Source organism: Glycine max, chromosome 2 (assembly GCF_000004515.6).
Source record: "Glycine max cultivar Williams 82 chromosome 2, Glycine_max_v4.0, whole genome shotgun sequence".
NCBI lineage: Eukaryota > Viridiplantae > Streptophyta > Magnoliopsida > Fabales > Fabaceae > Glycine > Glycine max.
In genome coordinates, this window is record NC_016089.4 from 5,069,938 (window position 1) to 5,087,857 (window position 17,920).

The window sequence follows — 17,920 nt, forward strand, 5'->3', positions numbered from 1 at the left end:
GAGCATTTCAAAGCCACAAATTTCTTGGTCTTTGTTATGTTATGTGACTGCAACAAGAATTTTTGTACTGAATTCTGAGAGAATCTTTGTAATTTCTTAACTGTACTGTTGTAGAAAGAAATGGCCACCCTACCCGGAACTGATATTCAACCTTGGACTGGAAAGTGCAATTCACAGCCTCAGAGGAATCACCACTTATGCGTCTGATTGGTGTGATAAATTTGTAATCCAAGAGTGGATTGCTGATACAATCAATCATGTTATGCAAGACTGGGAAATGAATCATTGAAGTTAAATAACAAACTTTTTCAGCTTGTGATAAAATATTCAGTGAAGTCTCGGGCATTCTTGTTTGCATTTTGCATTACATGAATCGGTCAAACCAAAAAAATTGAATTTAATGGCAGTAATTTTTGCGGTTAACCAGCACTTGGTATCTCTCAGAATTTAATTTTACTATCGTTGCAACGGCTATAGTGCTTCCAATAAGAGTTTCTCTGTAAGAGCTTTGGAAAGTCCCATCACTGTATCAGTCGATCCAACCTACCACAAGCATCACACAGCTTATTTTGTTAAGAAAAAGAAGAGGAATGAATCCACATTTACATCTGACTAATGACAAACATTTTAAATATTGGTCATCTAGGAAAATATAACATTGGCATAGATGTGTGAGCAATGAGTGAAGACTAAAGCTGCAAAGATTTTATTCCTGCATATATATATAAGAAAGTCCCAAAATAATGGCAACAAAAGATTACAAAGTTTCAATTATGAAGCCCAGGAAAAAAGGTATTGAAATTAGTGCTTATCATGATGCCCAACTGTTCCATAAGAATCTTGTTTTAATGTGCAGCATATGCTTCTTGAGAGTGTGTTTTTGGGAAAGCAAGATAACTTACTACTGCATCCACAAAGGGTAATGTCAATGGATGTTCCAGCATCAAACCTCCAGCAACGTTGAATGTAATCCCCTCGTCAATCTGAGAAGCTCCCATCAAATAAGAAAACTCATATAGTATTCAGGTTGACAAGAATTTCCTGAAAGAAAGTTTCAAAAGATCATATGTTTTGAGAAACTGGTAAAGTACCCTTTTCACCTTCATACTTAATTCAGTGCAAGGGTGAAAAGTGTACTTCTAAAAAGTTTACCAGACTATCAATGACCTCATCTGGAATTTCAAGGAAGTAAACCTGTCATAATAATCACAAATGTTAGCCAAGTTATCTGCGAAGAGAAACATTCAATTAATAAAAAGTAACAATGAAAACAATGCAGCCTGGATGGTAACTAAAAAGACTTGAGCCTGATGGGGAAGGATTAAGGGTTAATTAATCTAAGATGGTAACACTTCGTATGAAGAAGGAAATTTATTTCCCTGCTAGTGAACTTTCTTATACTGAGCAACAAACCAATAATCTCAAAAGAGCATTTCCCACATCTAATCATAAGTCACAAGGTAATTCTTTAAATCTAGGAACCAATGAATTTTTTTATGCACCCAAAGACCCAAATAGAATAAAATAATTTGATTTTTTATTGTCACAGAAGAAAATAGATAACACAAGCTCAAGCAGAAGCAACTTGTACCTCTGCACTGTCCCAGCCCCCACATCGTTTTCCAGTTGCAAGGTTAGTTACTACAATAGATCCTACCACTGCTGCATGACTACCAGAATATCCTGCAAATATTCAAATTTGTGGATGTGGCTTTTATATCTACCAAGTACCAATAACCACAATAAAAGAAGGGAACTGAAATCCATTATGCAAACCTTTGATGAATTCATGTGCTTCTTTTTCACTAGTTGGTTTTTCCCTTATTACTCCTCGATACACCACAACCTGCAAAACATTTGCAACACATACAGTTTTACAAAAGTCTTAGACTTTTAGCAAAAATAAAATCAGTATAAGGTGACTGACTATATAGGAATCAGATTGTAACTTGAAGTTTAAGCAAGAACATATAGAATGTGAGACACATAAAATATGGTGACCCCAGACACAAAAAGGTGCAAATAAAAAAGCAGTCTCTAAGACAAATCTTTAGCTTGACTTATAAAATGGAATTTGCATGTGTAGGTTTATACACATTAAAGCACAAGTGCACAACTGAGTGTGATTTATTTTCTGGAGGCTAATCTGCTTTAATTTGTGTATCTTCTCTAAATAACTAGTCTGTTTCATATATGAAAGTGAAGTGAAGCCCCTGGCTTGGGAACATATTCTATTATGCTTCTGCTATGTTGAATTCCCTTTCCTTTCTTTCCACTAACATATTCTTGTATAAAAATGAAATTGATTTATATGATTGCAGATAGCAACTAGAATGTGAGCTGGGATGGGCAACTGTATCAATAAGGTTATGTTTGTAACCAGAACAGAGATAGAGTAGTGCAGATATTATCTGCAAAAGAATGCCTTTCTGCTTTATGCATATGCAGATAAGATAGCTGTAATTTCTTATCATTGATACATAGTTGAAACAAACAACAGTGAGAGACAGAAAGAATATGGCATACCGTGTCTGCAGTAATTAACAGTGTTGTAGAAGCATCTTCCTCCAATGGACCCCCAACAGGGAGCCTTTGCACAATAGCATCAGCCTAATAAGAATATCAAGGTTAGAGCACTAAATGTACCTTGAAATAATCAATAGATGAGGAGGATTTCAAATTGCTCGTTGGTACAACCTCTCAACTTTATGATATGTTTTTCTACTATTTTATTTATTTAGCTTTTAGAGAAATTTCTGGAAAGGCCCGTGACAACCTGAAATCATTCTGCATATTCAATCACAACAATCTGATGCAGAGACCTTAAATAAGTTTTGTATTCTTCAGAAATAAATATTGTTACAAATCAAGCAAAAGAGTAAAGACACGATCTTGTGTTAACTGCCTCTCATGCTCAACGGTGAGCTTGTTTAAGGATATATTAAAATTCAGAACGAACTTGTGACAGAAGAAGTTTAGGAAGATAGAAACTGCAGTGTAACATGAAATGAGCTAAAATAGATTTTCCACCCACTAAGAAGAGACTATTAGAGAAAATCAAAATCATTTCATCCCACCCCATCTCCACTCCTCACCCTACTTTTCAACTTCTCATTTTTTCATCTCAAATAAGCAAACCCTGAGTGTTTACACAAAATACCAGCATTCTTAAATCTTTTAGTATCATGGAGATAATGCACAATGAATTACCGTGCATAGGATACCTATAACTGTCAAATGCAAAACATTTACTATAGAGATAAAGACTCCAATGAAGACTAATTTATCAATAAAAGAAACCAGTTTAATTGTTTTTAAAAGGAAAAGGGACAACACAACAGTACCCCAAGGATTTCACAAAGTCAAATAAGAACTCTGAGAAGATTGATGGAGTCAATCATGTCAAGAACAACCAACACAAATCATAACTATTCTTGGGGTGTAATTCTTAATTTCTTAACCAGTTATCCCACAGCATCCCAAGAGGAAGTGATTGTAAGATTTGTATCCACATAATTAAAATAAATAATAATAGGAAACCGAGGAATCCATACCTTTGCCTCAGCTAATGCCATTACCAAATCTTCTGGCTTTTCTCTCCTAATACCTTTCTCATCAATGTCTGCAGTCTAAATTACAGGCCAAGCCAAGCTCTTTCAAAATTATGGTAACAAAACAGAAGCAATTGCATTATAACACTAACGCATACCATTATTGCGAACTCATATCCCATCTCAGCAAGAATCTCTCTACGAGCCTTCGAAGAAGAGCCCAGAATTATCTATTGAAAGATAACAAACTCAGAGATTGCATTAATTGCTTTATCTTTTTCAGTTACTAAAAAAAAAAAAAAAAAAAAAGACAAGGCAAAACAAAACAAAACAGGGTAGTCGTCGATTACATGGAAGGACATTGCAATGTGAAATTATTATAAGAATGTAATAAAGCATCCATTAAGGAGTTGCAAGATATGAAAATAGAGTTCATACAGTTTATTCGGTTATTTATTTATGAATAATAACAACAATTATAAGGTATGGCTGAAGTGAAATAAATTCTACACCGTTTATGGGTAGGTAGATACATGATTTGAAATGTATTAAAGAGAAAATGCCCCAAACCTTGAAGGGTGGATTTTTTGTAGCCATTTCCGCGAACGCGTGATTTTCAAGCTCTTATGAGTTATGCAGCTGCAGAAGAGTCCAGAGCTGCTTCCGAAAGAATAGGAGGCTACAAGAACTGAAGATAAATAAACTTACTTTGACCGTCCGATTGCTTCACATCATGGATTAGATTTGAATGGATTTCAGGGGAAAAAAATCTTTTGGCTAAAATATGATCTGGTACACTAAAATTTTCAAGTTTTACAAATATTTTATAACATTTAATGTTGATAAAAGAAACTGAAATATTAATTTATGAAATAATGAAAAATAAAAGTTATAATCTTCTCACTGAAAAATGTTCACCCAATATCCATCTGTCATGTTAACCACTTTTAAGGCATAGTTAACTACTATAGAATATTTCAACATTATGACATATTAATCACTTATGACGAGGCATATTTAATTATTAATATCATAAGTATAGATTGATAACTGTATGTACAAATTCATTTACTTTTAACTAGTTGTGACACTACTAATTATTCTCTTCACTCTTGAATATACACAATAAAATATCTTATTTTTTATTTTAAATGTAAATAAATCTTAACTAATTTTATTTTATTTAATGAGATTATACCTTTTTATTTAACAGTAACAAGATTTTTCTTATGTTTATGTTTGATATCAAATTTTAATAAATGATAGTCTAAGAAAAGTTTTTTTATATATATTTGAAATTGACACAATTTAATGGTTAATTAATTCCTTAGTGAGATCAGTTTTTTCTTCTTATATACCAAAAAAGTACTTGTGAGACATAATTGATAATTAATGTCACAAGTAAAAATTGATATTCATTTATTTTTAATGACTTATGAGACAAACATAAATAATGTTATTTTAATAACACAACCGGATTCATTTATTCTTAATCTCTAACCATATTTACAGATGGCACTACAACAAACGCGTTTATAGCATCTGAAGCCCAGTGTCAAGCTTACACCAATACTAATAGTGTTGGCCTAGCTGACACAATTCAATGCCACTATTTTTATACCAATGCAAAATTAAGTTTAGCATCAACTAAAAAGAAACATTCAAATATTTTTTATGGGTTAAACGGATGAATTTATCGGATTCAACTTATTTTATCATTCCTACTAAACACACATTTGTAATGCAAAAATGTTTTGTCAAACATGAAAATTAAATTACATTTATATATAGTTTTTGTCTATATACAAAACAAACCATGCCAAACATGCAATTAAAGTATTCAACACTTAACCCAACATGTTGTTAGTTAGAGGGTGCGTTGTGAGTTGACAATCTCAAATGCGAAAAATCTCGTCAAACAAAAAGGAAACATAGAAGCTACCATGATAATGTATGTCTAGGTATAGGAATCCAAGGAACAATTCACATGAGATAAACATAATATGATATTGTTTATATTGAGTTCACTTATTAAAAAAAGACGAGCAAAAGAATGTGAATTACTCAAGAAGAGTAATCAGAAGATGGAAAAGATGGATAAAAATGATCAATGATTTGAATTTAAAACAAAAATGAGTTAAATTAAAAATAAAAAAAAGTGTTTTAGAATTATACATTATACTACTAGATAAAAAAAAGTGTTGTTATGTTGTATAAAATAAAATAAATACTATAATAGAATCCATAAAAATAAAACTAATTTTAACAGGTTTCTTTATTAAATTTACTTAGAGCAAAATATACTTATAACACAGTTTATTTTTTTACTAAATTGTACATTTTATCACTCCATTATTATTATTTTGTAAATTTCATTATTTAAGTTTTTTAATATTTGCTCAATCAAATTTTTTTAATATTTACGTATTTTATATAACAAAATGACGTCATTTTATAAAAAAATATTTTTTTACTTTTTTCTTGTTAACAAGTCAGCATTGATAAAATAAAAAAATGAAAAATTTAAATGAAAAATTTTACAAAATAATAAAAGTTGAATGATAAAATGTATAATTTATTATTTTATGACTAATTAAGTTTTTAATTTTTTTAATTATACACCATATCACTCTTTTTATTTATTCTTATACTACCCCTTTACTTTTGTTTCACTTTTAATGGCAGTGGAATAATTTTATTTCACTTTTAACACTTTTAAAAATTAAATTTTACTTTTTCATTTTTTAGAGATGAATTTGTTAACCTTACATATTTTGGTTGACAAAAATAATTATTTACTGTATATTTTATTAACTCCTTTAAGAGTGAATTAATGTAATTTGCTAATTAGTCTCAAACATTACTCTGTTAAAAAAGCATAATCCATGAACCCAGTCCTGCAGCACTGAACAATAATATTAAAAGCATTGCACCATCATTATTAACACCAAAGACACCACAAACTCCACAAATTAACAAAATGTGGCGAAGAAGCTTCAGTAGCAGCACCGCCGCTCTGAAGGGCAAGAAATGGGACGCGCTGGTAATCGGCGGCGGCCACAACGGCCTGACGGCGGCGGCATACCTCGCGCGCGGAGGCCTCTCGGTGGCGATACTGGAGCGGCGCCACGTGATCGGCGGCGCCGCCGTGACGGAGGAGCTGGTTCCGGGGTTCAAGTTTTCGAGGTGCAGCTACCTCCAGAGCCTGCTGAGACCGTCGGTCATAAAGGAGCTGGAGTTGGGGAAGCACGGCTTGAAGCTTCTGAAAAGCAATCCGTCGTCGTTTACGCCCTGCCTCGACGGACGCTACCTTCTCTTAGGTCCCGATAAGGATCTCAATCACTCTGAGATCTCCAAATTCTCACTCAAAGATGCTCAGGCTTATCCAAGGTCTCTCAGTGTTTTCTTGCGGCAATCTAATGTGTCTTTGGATTGAAGTTCGATGATAAGACGAAAGCTAAAAATATGATTTTAGTGCATGTACTTTCCGTAAAAATTCATATTAATTTCGGTACTTTAACTTTGATCGATTTGGTCTCTCAACTTTAGAATAACGGTAGTTTTCGTCCCTCATCAGAGACATTGTCCATGGTCAGGAGGGACGAAAATTGCTGTTTATCATAAAACTAATCAAAGTTGAAGTTTGGGGACTAAAACCAAGTCTCAACAAAAATATAGAAACTAAAAACATATTTTATCCTTGAATGAATAACACCGGTGCTTGCTTTTGTGAAAAAAGATGGAAAATAAGAGTTGGAAAAAAGTTGGATGCATTTTTTTTAGGTATTTTTGTTACTGTTCTTCAATCAAAATTATAGTTTGACTTTGAGGTAGGCAATGTAAGCATAAGTTATCAAGGTGAAACTTCAATTATGATTTTGAAACAACACCAAATATCAATTAGAATTTAAGTTTGACTTTTGTAATCCAAGTCAACATAGGTTATCGATTTGAAATTTCAATTGTGAATTTAAAATAGCACCAAAAGCATGTAAGAAATTGTATCTAATTTAGTCCATAAGATTTAGGGTTGTTATGCCTGATATAGAGTAGAATAGTGCCGTTGAGTAGAAATCACGCTTTAAATGGTCCAAAAGCTTTGAATAGATAATTAGAAAAGTTTAAAATGTTCTGTGTATAGTAAAAAGTAAATTTACTTAAGCAAATTGCTTAAATATGTGTTGGTATTCTTTGTTCAATTTGTTCATTGACCTCTTCAAAGATGTGTATTTGACCACCTTATGTTCAATGTACATGATTTGACAAGATTATTGTCTGTCCTTTCACCTCTCTTTTCATTTCATTTTCTTCTTACTTTTTTTTTTTTTTTTTTTTATCTTTCAGATATCAGACTCAGCTTGAGAGTTTCTGTAAGTTCATGGATCTAGTGCTGGATTCGCCGCCACCTGAATCTGTGCACCATAAATCGTCTATTAATGAAAAATTGAAGAATAAATTACAGAATTCTGTATTTTGGGCAAGTTGTCTGCGACAGGTGTCTTCCTTGGGGCAAAAGGATATGGTGTAAGTGTGTTTGTTTATACAATAGGATTTTGTTTTTATGAGCAATGAATTGGCGTTCCTTTGAATAGCAAAGCAGTAAGGAGTGCATGATAGCAACTACTTTGAAATTGTGAAACTGTTTATTTATTTGGCAGGGACTTTATGGACCTTCTGTTGTCCCCAGCTTCTAAGGTTTTGAACAACTGGTTTGAGGTAATCTTATGGTTTTAAATTTTAATTGCTTTTCATTTAGTTCTTCAACTTCAAAGTTCAAACTCTCTGACTGTATCTCATAAAACTGAACACATCTTAATGCTCTGATGTTGTAGCTTTTGTTTGCGTTCATATCTCATGTCTCAGAAGTTTTCTGAACTTCCTTTTATTATTTATTTATTTTTTATATATTCTATCTCATAGCAATTCTTTCTCAATTTACTAATATGATGACATCTATTTCCTTGTTTCACTGTGTTAAGATCCCATGTCAACTCAATATGAGCAAAGTACCCCTTATAATGACTTGGGAAATTCTTTGTCCTATAGTATGGTATTAGAGTCTATCTTAGTTCTAATGTTTAACCACTTGTAAATGTCCAATCTGGCAAACTTCATACTCTAGATGTCTACTCTTGAGTGTGAAGAGGGTTGACTTGGGCAAGGGCAACCTCTCTGTATGAGATAGATTTTAAGGTTGAGTTAAGCCCAATTAGCTCTCAATTCTAATACATTGTTTAATAAGTCTTATAAATAAGTTTTTAATTTCTACATATTCTCTCTTAATGGGGTAATATTTTGTCTGACATTATTTGTGCAGGCAGATGTTCTGAAGGCAACCCTTGCAACTGATGCTGTGATAGGCAGTACAGTAAGACAGTTATCTTAACTGCACCATTATATTTTAACCCAAAAAAATGCACCATAATAGAAAACATTTTCAAGATATATACATGAAGTTCTTAATCCTTCTTTAAGATACAGAGACTAACAATTACAGTACAACCATTTTACTCAGTTTTATCTGATAAAAAATAGCATAGTCAATGTTTCGTCTTTTACAGCATATATAGTATTTCTAAATCCTTAATGCAGGCCAGTGTCCACACCCCAGGAAGTGGCTATGTGCTGCTACATCATGTGATGGGAGAAACTGACGGGGAACGTGGAATTTGGTCGTATGTATTTCTCTTGGTAGCTTGATATCTTTTTAGTGCATAATCAGAATAAATTCTCTATGTCAAAAATATTTTTCTTTTGCTAGACAGCTAGAGTGATTTGAAATTAAGTTTACTTCTACTGTTTGGTTCATATCACCCAAATGACAACCATGACTAAACAAAAGGGCACTGTAGATTTTTTTGACAATTTTATTCTAGAAAGGCATTGTTTGTCTGTTTCTTAAAAACTTTTGCACTGTATTTGAGAACTGTTGTATTTTATATTGCAAATATTTTAATAGGTGTCCTTGACTCTCACTCATAACTAGTTGTTGAAACTTGAAAATATAGGTTTTAGGTTTAGAGGGAGGAAAAGGAAATGGTAGAGACAAAATACCATGGAATTCTTGAGTAGATAAATTTGTTAAAAGAAAGATGTCACTGCCAATTTTATCTCAATAATATTCTGAAGTTACATTTCTGAATAATTACTTAATTATATTGTTATAGTTTTGTACTGTTCATACAAAGAGTGTGAATATCATGCTATTTATTCCATGTAGATATGTTGAAGGTGGAATGGGCTCAATATCCAAGGCTATTGGTAATGCTGCTATTGAAGCTGGAGCACATGTTGTAACCAATGCTGAGGTATCTTATCAAGAATCTCTATTAACTTTCAAATTACTTCCTCCATAGTCAGCAGCGCATCAATTGTCACATTCTAAGCAGATTCTGATAGGCTTGTGTCCTCCTTTTTTGTGATCAAAATCTTTCTAATGAAGGCAAGCTTGGAATTAATTCAAACATTTTTTACATCCTAAGGCATGATTGCTGGTGTGCACTGGTCTTAATCATGTAGTTTTCAACATTAACTCCAATGAAGTTTTCAAAGTTCAAATTCCTTAATGGAAGCCAGTGCATTCTTTGTCTCTATTTGTTTTAATCTTCATGCTGATTTTTGAAAGGACCTTATTCACTAAAATTTCTGCTGATCCAAATGGAAAATCAACTTGTGTTATCATAAAAAATATTTTTCGTTTCATTGAGAAAAAAAGGGATAGGAGAATAAATGTTTTTATTTCTAACCTCCGCATCCCTCCCTTTTTCTTTCTTTTTATTCCATCTAGGCTCTATCTAATCAGATGTGATATTCTGTATTCTTATAGGTGTCTCGGTTGTTGATTGAAAACTCTAGCACTGTCTGTGGGGTTAGTGTTGTTCGTGACTCGTGAATTTGCTCAATCAAGTGGATTTATAAAGGTGGATCTTAGCAATTAAATTTTGTAGATATGACTTACATATAGGTGGCTTTGGCTGATGGTACTGAAGTGCATTCTTCAATTGTTTTGTCTAATGCAACTCCATATAAAACTTTCATGGTAAAATTCTAAAATTGGCTGCAAATTCTAACTTCTTTGGCACCTACACTTGATATTAATTTATAGCATCTGCTTATATGAACCAGGAATTAGTGTCCAACGATGTCCTTCCTGATGATTTTGTTCGTGCCATTAAGCACACTGACTACAGTTCTGTAAGTTAATTACTTTCTCAGTTTTTTTTTTTTAAATACCCTCAATCTCTACTGTGTTATACTGAACTAGAATAATAGGTAAGATTGAAATCTTATGTAGATAGTATTTAATTGCTAATGAAGAATGCCTGGAATTCGTGAATGGGAAAAATCACACATTTCCTGGAGAAAAGTCAGATGACAAACTGGGGGGGGATTATGACCGAAAAATAAAGAAAACAAAGCTGGGATAGTTATAAAAATGAACCTGTGAGAAAATTTTCTCCCTCTTGTTAAATATGATTACATTCTATGCTGTTGACATTTGATAGACTGCAACGGTTAAGTAGACCTGGCACGGACGGATTTTGAATTGGTGTTATAGGGGTTTTCTTTTCTTGATCCAGAAATTTTTGGAACAAAGGACAGAATTTGGGGAAGTCTCCGTAAATTTTCTTCATTAATTGCCATTCTTTTATTTGGTAAATATCTACTGAAACAGGCTACTACAAAAATAAATGTAGCAGTTGATAAATTGCCCGAATTTCATTGTTGCAAGTTAGAACACCCTCATGCTGGCCCACAGCATGTCGCCACAATTCATATAGGTTCAGAAAGGTATGTTAAATTTGAATCTTATTTCATCTTTTGTGGATTTATGTCATGTCTAATCGATATCTATATTTGCTTTAATATTATTCAATATGGACTGTTGCAACTTGCAACTTATTTTTTCTTGGAACATGACAGTTTTCTTTGCCCCTGTTTATTTCCATTTAGCATGGAGGAGATTCACTCTGCATGTCAAGATGCAGTAAATGGAGTACCGTCGAGAAGACCGGTTATTGAGATGTCAATTCCCTCCATACTGGACAAAACTATTTCTCCACCTGGTACTTGAAACTTCGTTTAGGAATGTCCTCATATGTTGTTCAGTCACTGGAGCTAGTTTCATTACTTTGCTTTTAATGCATTTGCCACATTTATGATGATGATTATTTCTTGGCATTGTTGAAGTGACTTTGTTTTCCCTTTAGCTTTCCTTTGAATTTCTGACTATTGGACCAGAATTGGAACATTGGAGTTCTGTTTCAGCACTCATCTTAATTTATCTGTATTTGATGCCTTCGTATAACCTCTAGTTTATGAAATGTGCTTTCTTCACAGGTAAGCATGTGATCAACCTGTTTGTGCAGTATACACCCTACAAACCATTGGATGGTGACTGGCAAGATCATGACTACAGAGTTAGTTTGTTTTGGTTGTTCTAGTTGCATTTTTTCTTATGTTCTGTTATGCATTGCAGTGGTTGGATTTGTTTTGTTCCACCATGGTCATGCACTTGTGTGTGCTGGCAGCCACTTAATGCTAAAATTACTCGTTGATTATTTTATATTGAAGGTGCTTCATTATATCTTATCTATCCTCCTATTCAGGAATCGTTTGCACAAAAATGTTTCACATTGATTGATGAATATGCTCCTGGCTTCAGCACATCAGTCATTGGTTATGATATGCTGACTCCACCAGATCTTGAAAGGGAAATCGGTTTGACGGGTAACTTTGCCATATTCACCCAAACAAAAACATGTGCAGTTGATATCTTTTTAAATCAAGTGCAAGTAAAATAGCTTTTTCTAAGAGTGGTACCTTAGAGAAATCATAAATGAAACCAAACTTCCCAATCACTCAATGTTCTACTAGAAAGCACATTTACATTGTGACCATTAACATTTTGAACTGTTCTTTTGGGCAGGAGGGAATATATTCCATGGTGCTATGGGGTTGGATTCCCTTTTCCTCATGCGACCTGCAAAGGGATGGTAAGCTAAATTGAACTGGCTTGAAATATAATCTTGGTTTATTTTTTGACATATAACTGATCATAACCATGCTGTTCCCGTTACTGATAATTACGTGAATGTTTTGGAACGTAGGTCAAACTACAAGACTCCGCTTAAAGGGTTATACTTATGCGGAAGTGGGGCACATCCTGGTGGTGGTGTTATGGGAGCACCTGGACGTAATGCTGCTCGTTTAGTTCTTCAAGAGGTTGGAGAAAGAACTTAAGTGGTGATATACTGAGTTATGATTCTCGCCCAAATTATTACTGCTTGCAAACTGGCTTGGAAAGATGGCTCTTTCATTGGAATTTTATGCAGTAACTAATGTAAATTTGCAATGCGTAAGATAGAAGAATGAAGAATCGTGACAATGATTCATCAAATTGGATGAGCTTCATAACAAAGATACAGAAGCTGTAATGTGGATTTCAGAAAACTAGAACTTGTAATCCTTTTTTATAATTTAACAGCTGTTCAATGCATTGATTCCAGTACTTACTGGTCGACACAGGACATCCACGGTTGATCATGAATTATAATGTGTAGTGTAGGAAAGTATTTATACGAGGACAACATTTCAAGTAAATTGAATCAAACAGATTAACTGAAATTGGGATCAGCTGGGAACAATGAGTGCTCAGTAAAGTTGTACACAACATTTTTTTTATCAACAAGGTAGGGAATCGATCACAAATACAAACTCACCAGTAGAAACCATGGTCAACTCAAAACTGTAATTCAGGGTGTCAATCGTTGTTTCAATTAGGAGCACTTACACTAGGGTTTTGGACAAAGACATCTTATGGACTTCCCTGAATATAGATAGTTCTTCACCTGTCTGAACCCTAGGATGCGTAGACGCAGATCCTTCCGGAACTTCAATTGAAATTATATTACTGCGACCTCCAACCAGAAACTGATTTTGGAACAAGATTGATTGCTTTGGATGCTGATTCGAGCCTGCTTTCACGTATAAACCACGTTCAGATATAGGGGTATGCACACACAAAAATACATATAACTATTTCTCACAAATGTCAAATTAAAATGGACATTATGTAAAAAAAAATAATTCATCTGTTTAAAATACAAATAAGCTTTTTATAAAAAAAAACTAAATTAATTATTAGGTTTTTAAACTATTTGAATTTTTAATTAGGTTCCTAAACTAAAATTTTGTAATTGGGTCTTTGATCTTGTAATTTTTTGGTAGTCTCTTTTAGGGGGTATTTGGTTTGGTTGTTTTCTGTTTTCATTTTCACTGGAGATAGAAAATGGTGATGGAAATATGTTTGGTTAGATTTCTGTTTTCATTTTTTGTGAAAATATTTTCCCAAACGAACCAAAAACTGAAAACAATAAAATCTCGTTTTCAGTTGCAACCAAGAATCTCATTTTGGATAAAATGAAAACACGGTGACAAGGAATGTAATTTTAAGCAAATCTAAAAATACATTTTCTTTTGAAAACGTATTTTCAGTGTTTTTATTTCTTGAAAGCAGAAAACAAGAAGTCAAACTAAACATGTTTTCAGAATTCTAATTTTTTGAAAATGAAAATAATTTTCAGAAAATGAAAACAGAAAATAAAAATATAAACCAAACATACCCTTAAGATTTTTAAAATTGCCACATTGTCATTTTCTGATGGTATTTAGCCGCTATATACTAATTTTAGATTTTTAGGGATTGAATACAACAATTTTACAAGAAGGACCAAATGACATTTGTTAGTTTAGAGACAATCATTCATTAGCATAGCCTAAGGTTACTGCCACATTCATTTTATATCTTCTAAGCCTAGCCTACGGTTACTGCCACATTGACATAATAATTGGGATTTAGTGTTCATCAATAAAAAATCATTTTTTCATTTTATAGATTCTGAAGTAGTCCTACTAATTGGTATCTGAGCTCCAATCTTGGAACAATGGATATCAAATCTTGAAGATGATTCCAACATTTGTTGGAGATTGGTCCAAGTAGAGCAGTTGGGAGAGTTCTAGTCTCTTGAATATCCAGGGAAATCATTCACTTTACATCTTATAATCCTAGCCGAAGGCTGCCACCACATTAGCTAAACAATTGGGATTTATGGTTCATCAATAAAAGTTCGTTCTTTGCTTTAGATACTGAACCGGTTCTATCACACTAATTGACTAAAATGTAAAAAAAGAAAGACCATGTTAAAACCAGATGGGAAAGAGAGAACACCTTGATATTTCTTCAATAGCCTTCATAACCTCGTTTGAACTTGTCTCCAACACCTGGCCTCCGAGAATGATCTCATCTAGTATAGTATGCATCTGCAGATGAACTAAATTTTTAGGATCGAATTTGTGGAAATTTAAGATGCAAATTTGCTTGGGTTGAACTATTGACAGCTACTAAGCAAAAGAGTGAAATGGTTTCCCAAAATTGAAGGGCATTCCAAGAACAGCCCAGAATTAGAGAAAATATAAAATTCAGACTGCAGCAAACTCCAGCAATTATATAGGCAGCATAAAATGTTTCCCTAAATCATAACACAGTTTCAAATTCATTTCTTGCTACAGAGGTACATTATAATGGAGTCAACTTGAAATAAATATAAGATTCATAATCGGGGGGCACAAAGCATACAACCTTACTATAGTTGAACACGATATCAAGCTCACATACATTTCTGAAGCATTTGTCCAATGTTTCCACAAGCACTGAAGGCAGAAAGGGACAAAGTAAGCAAATCAAACCACAAAATTAACAACAATGTAAGAGGCAGTAATAAACAACTGTTAGCACATTTGCACAATAGCCATGCAGAATGTAATGGATAATACATAGTGATAATGCAAATAATTATTCCACTAGGATCCTTGGCATAATAAGCAATAAAATTGAAATGGCTAAAGAAAATGACTAATTTGAAGGTTGAATATACTGTTAAAGCTTAACACTATTTCCTCCAATCCAATTCTCTGAGGAAAAGAGTCCAGAATGTGAAAAAAGCAAAATGACCTCAAAAACATAAAGCTCAAATAAGAATTCAAATTAAGATTTCTTGAAAAGAGTTGTTTGTACCAATTTGTAATTAGGTTCCATAGCTTTTTCCTAGAACTTGGATAAAATTTCTTTTCTTTCCCTTCAAAAATCTAGAATGTAAATGCATTTGCAGAGGAATATTCTTTCACTTGCTTATGGTGTAAGACAACAACTAAATCATATCCCATAATGCAAGGTTGGCTACATTCATGGATTGAATGAAATCATTAAAGGGAACCGACACTAAATGTATTACTATCTTTTAATCAGATAAAAAAAGTACACCTGTCATGCTCTTTGTCAGTTTGATTAATGCTAAAAAAATTGGTTAATACCTACCATTCACATTTTTCATCAGAATGCTGTAGACAGTTCTCAACCTCGTAAACTTGCAGGTTATTAGATGGTGCATAGCAGATTTTCACCTTTTTGTGCTTTTCAAAAGTTATACATTATTCTGTGAACACAGATTTGACTCAAGATAGGGGGTGTCAACCACAAAAAGGGAAGCCTATTGGTATAAAGCTCATGCTGTGAGTGGGTCCAATGAAGGGTCAAACCTCTGTGTGGGTCTATTTTAGGCACTAGGCAGTTTTACCTTGCATCTGGAGGCACACCAAATTTCTATCCAGTCGTTAAAAAATCTGTCATTTCGTGCTGTTCAAATTTCCCCATTCTTGATAATATAAAAAAAAAAAAAAATCAAAACATTTTTACATCCAGTTTGCTACCAAAAGTTCATAGCTTCTTGAGACACTCAAGACAAACTAACTGATACCCAAGCACACCAATAAGTTGCCATGACTATGCAACATTATTGATTTTGACATTTAAACAATGCAGTAAATAGTTACATAATACCATAATCTACCTTGTATCAAGTCAAGCATAGCAAGCTCGTTTTCAGAACTATCAAATATGAACACAAAATATAAAGTTGCAAAGTGCTTGTAGACCAGGCGGGAGTCCTGCAGGAGAATACAACAAATGAATTCACACTTACTTTCCTCGGATAAGAAAAGATGAGATAACAGTATTACAACGAACAAGCCAAAGAATTGCTCAAAAGAGCACACTACAACACAAGTTGGCTATCAAGTTAAAAACACTTTACACTAGCTTACTTGAAATATGAAATTAACAGAGAGTCTTCAGTTCTAAACTAAAAGCACACTCACAATTATGATCAAGGCAGTCCTTCAAACTTTATAGTAATTCAGTTCTAGCTCCAGCACTTGCCACCACCGTATGCCAATACAAATTCATACTTACCACAATCTTTTTTAAGTAATACCATTCCGACAAAAAATGCAAAGAAAAAGCCCTAATCTCAATTTATTTTTTTAATTTCAACATATAACTAATGATAATTAGGATAAACAAATCATGACTTCAACATAACAAAATTACAGGAAGTAGAAAAACGGAAGGACGAAATACCGGGCCAAAGAAGGACTCGGCATCCACAAAATTGCTGACATGTTCAGGTCTACTGCATAAGACTGCAAAAGACACAATACTGAGAAAAAAAGAAAGCAAAATTGAAAGAAAAAAAAAAATCAATGAGAGTGAGATAAACCTGAAAACACATTGCGAATAGCATCATGCTGCTTCTCCACAGACTGATCTACCACACCACCACAAAAAAAAAAAACTGTGTGAAAATTGCGTCAATAGAACGATAAATGGAAATGTGGACGGCAAGGGACCTGAAATTCGTAGAATTTGGCGAGACGAGGCTTCCCCTGCGTGTTCAACACCAGCACTGCTTTTATCATCTTGCTTCTTTCTGGAACCAATAAAGCCGATAAATAAATGAATAATGGAGTTCCTTTTCCTTATCATAACTCAAATTCAACTTCGTACTTCACAAACTTGCATCGTTGACTTATGAAATTGAAGCAATTGCAAGATAAATACGATCAATTACACGAAACGAGATTTGGAGAAGAAAGAGAACGATACAGTGAAATAGAAAACGAGCCTGAAATTGAATTGGCCACACCAGTTGAGTCTCCGATCAAATCGATCGCCGATGGGATGGACAGTGTTTTCCTCCGGGGGCTAACTGCAGAGTGTGAAGAACGAAATACTTAAAACGCACCGTTTCAACGAAAAAGCCAGCTTATTAAAATTACGAACAAATAGTCCATTTCGTCCTAAAAGTATGAAAAACCAATCAATTTATGATAAAAATATTTAAATTTAATTATTGAATGTGAGAAGTACCGCACACTAGTCAATGAAAAAAAATTGTCAGTATTTTTTCACATTTAAGTATTAAATTTATAATTTTTTTATCAATTTATCATCCGATATCCATTACTAAAAA

General features: G+C 33.4%; 3 protein-coding genes across 7 annotated transcripts; 1 reads left to right on the forward strand and 2 right to left on the reverse strand.

Moving 5' to 3' along the window:
• Positions 1-285: 285 nt before the first annotated feature.
• On the reverse strand, positions 286-4,324 carry LOC100820329 (7-methyl-GTP pyrophosphatase). 3 transcript variants are annotated; one of them, XM_003520271.4, is made up of 9 exons: positions 4,122-4,313; positions 3,710-3,781; positions 3,555-3,629; positions 2,527-2,610; positions 1,777-1,846; positions 1,592-1,683; positions 1,153-1,194; positions 903-983; positions 286-543 (listed from the first exon to the last, which is right to left on the reverse strand). In XM_003520271.4, the coding sequence occupies exons 1-9, from the start codon at positions 4,146-4,148 to the stop codon at positions 472-474; spliced, it is 615 nt and encodes a 204-aa protein (XP_003520319.1). In that variant the 5' UTR covers positions 4,149-4,313; the 3' UTR covers positions 286-471. The 3 variants fall into 3 exon arrangements, with proteins under 3 accessions (XP_003520319.1, XP_040867101.1, XP_040867105.1); XM_041011167.1 differs by lacking the exon at positions 286-543 and having other exon boundaries at positions 901-1,041; positions 4,122-4,324; XM_041011171.1 differs by lacking the exon at positions 286-543 and having other exon boundaries at positions 907-1,041; positions 1,168-1,194; positions 4,122-4,324.
• A 2,159-nt stretch (positions 4,325-6,483) lies between these two features.
• On the forward strand, positions 6,484-13,050 carry LOC100792620 (pyridine nucleotide-disulfide oxidoreductase domain-containing protein 2). The gene is made up of 15 exons (XM_003517972.5): positions 6,484-6,941; positions 7,896-8,075; positions 8,210-8,267; positions 8,869-8,919; positions 9,144-9,226; positions 9,772-9,859; positions 10,378-10,419; positions 10,516-10,590; positions 10,677-10,745; positions 11,227-11,342; positions 11,505-11,617; positions 11,892-11,971; positions 12,161-12,281; positions 12,481-12,547; positions 12,662-13,050. The coding sequence occupies exons 1-15, from the start codon at positions 6,532-6,534 to the stop codon at positions 12,792-12,794; spliced, it is 1,686 nt and encodes a 561-aa protein (XP_003518020.1). The 5' UTR covers positions 6,484-6,531; the 3' UTR covers positions 12,795-13,050.
• Positions 13,002-17,739, reverse strand: LOC100306517 (uncharacterized). 3 transcript variants are annotated; one of them, XM_006574279.3, is made up of 8 exons: positions 17,554-17,739; positions 17,298-17,377; positions 17,168-17,210; positions 17,029-17,090; positions 16,460-16,556; positions 15,193-15,263; positions 14,782-14,873; positions 13,002-13,528 (listed from the first exon to the last, which is right to left on the reverse strand). In XM_006574279.3, exons 2-8 carry the CDS (start codon positions 17,364-17,366, stop codon positions 13,462-13,464), a joined length of 501 nt encoding a protein of 166 aa, XP_006574342.1. In that variant the 5' UTR covers positions 17,367-17,377; positions 17,554-17,739; the 3' UTR covers positions 13,002-13,461. The 3 variants fall into 3 exon arrangements, with proteins under 3 accessions (XP_006574342.1, XP_006574343.1, NP_001236188.1); XM_006574280.4 differs by having other exon boundaries at positions 17,519-17,739; NM_001249259.2 differs by having other exon boundaries at positions 13,385-13,528; positions 17,573-17,701.
• Between the last annotated feature and the right edge of the window lie 181 nt (positions 17,740-17,920).

What these genes read in the sequence shown, in the direction of transcription:
- LOC100820329 (XM_003520271.4), bottom strand. Translation starts at nt 4,148, where the DNA reads ATGGCTACAAAAAATCCACCCTTCAAG. An exon ending in GATATGAGTTCGCAATAATG is followed by an intron (nt 3,630 to 3,709) that starts GTATGCGTTAGT and finishes CCTGTAATTTAG; the next exon opens with ACTGCAGACATTGATGAGAA. An exon ending in TGTTAATTACTGCAGACACG is followed by an intron (nt 1,847 to 2,526) that starts GTATGCCATATT and finishes AATGTTTTGCAG; the next exon opens with GTTGTGGTGTATCGAGGAGT.
- LOC100792620 (XM_003517972.5), top strand. Translation starts at nt 6,532, where the DNA reads ATGTGGCGAAGAAGCTTCAGTAGCAGCACCGCCGCTCTGAAGGGCAAG. An exon ending in TTGGGGCAAAAGGATATGGT is followed by an intron (nt 8,076 to 8,209) that starts GTAAGTGTGTTT and finishes TTTATTTGGCAG; the next exon opens with GGACTTTATGGACCTTCTGT. An exon ending in TTTTGAACAACTGGTTTGAG is followed by an intron (nt 8,268 to 8,868) that starts GTAATCTTATGG and finishes TTATTTGTGCAG; the next exon opens with GCAGATGTTCTGAAGGCAAC.
- LOC100306517 (XM_006574279.3), bottom strand. Translation starts at nt 17,366, where the DNA reads ATGATAAAAGCAGTGCTGGTGTTGAACACGCAGGGGAAGCCTCGTCTC. An exon ending in CCGAGTCCTTCTTTGGCCCG is followed by an intron (nt 16,557 to 17,028) that starts GTATTTCGTCCT and finishes ATTCTCCTGCAG; the next exon opens with GACTCCCGCCTGGTCTACAA. An exon ending in GCTATTGAAGAAATATCAAG is followed by an intron (nt 13,529 to 14,781) that starts GTGTTCTCTCTT and finishes ACGTGAAAGCAG; the next exon opens with GCTCGAATCAGCATCCAAAG.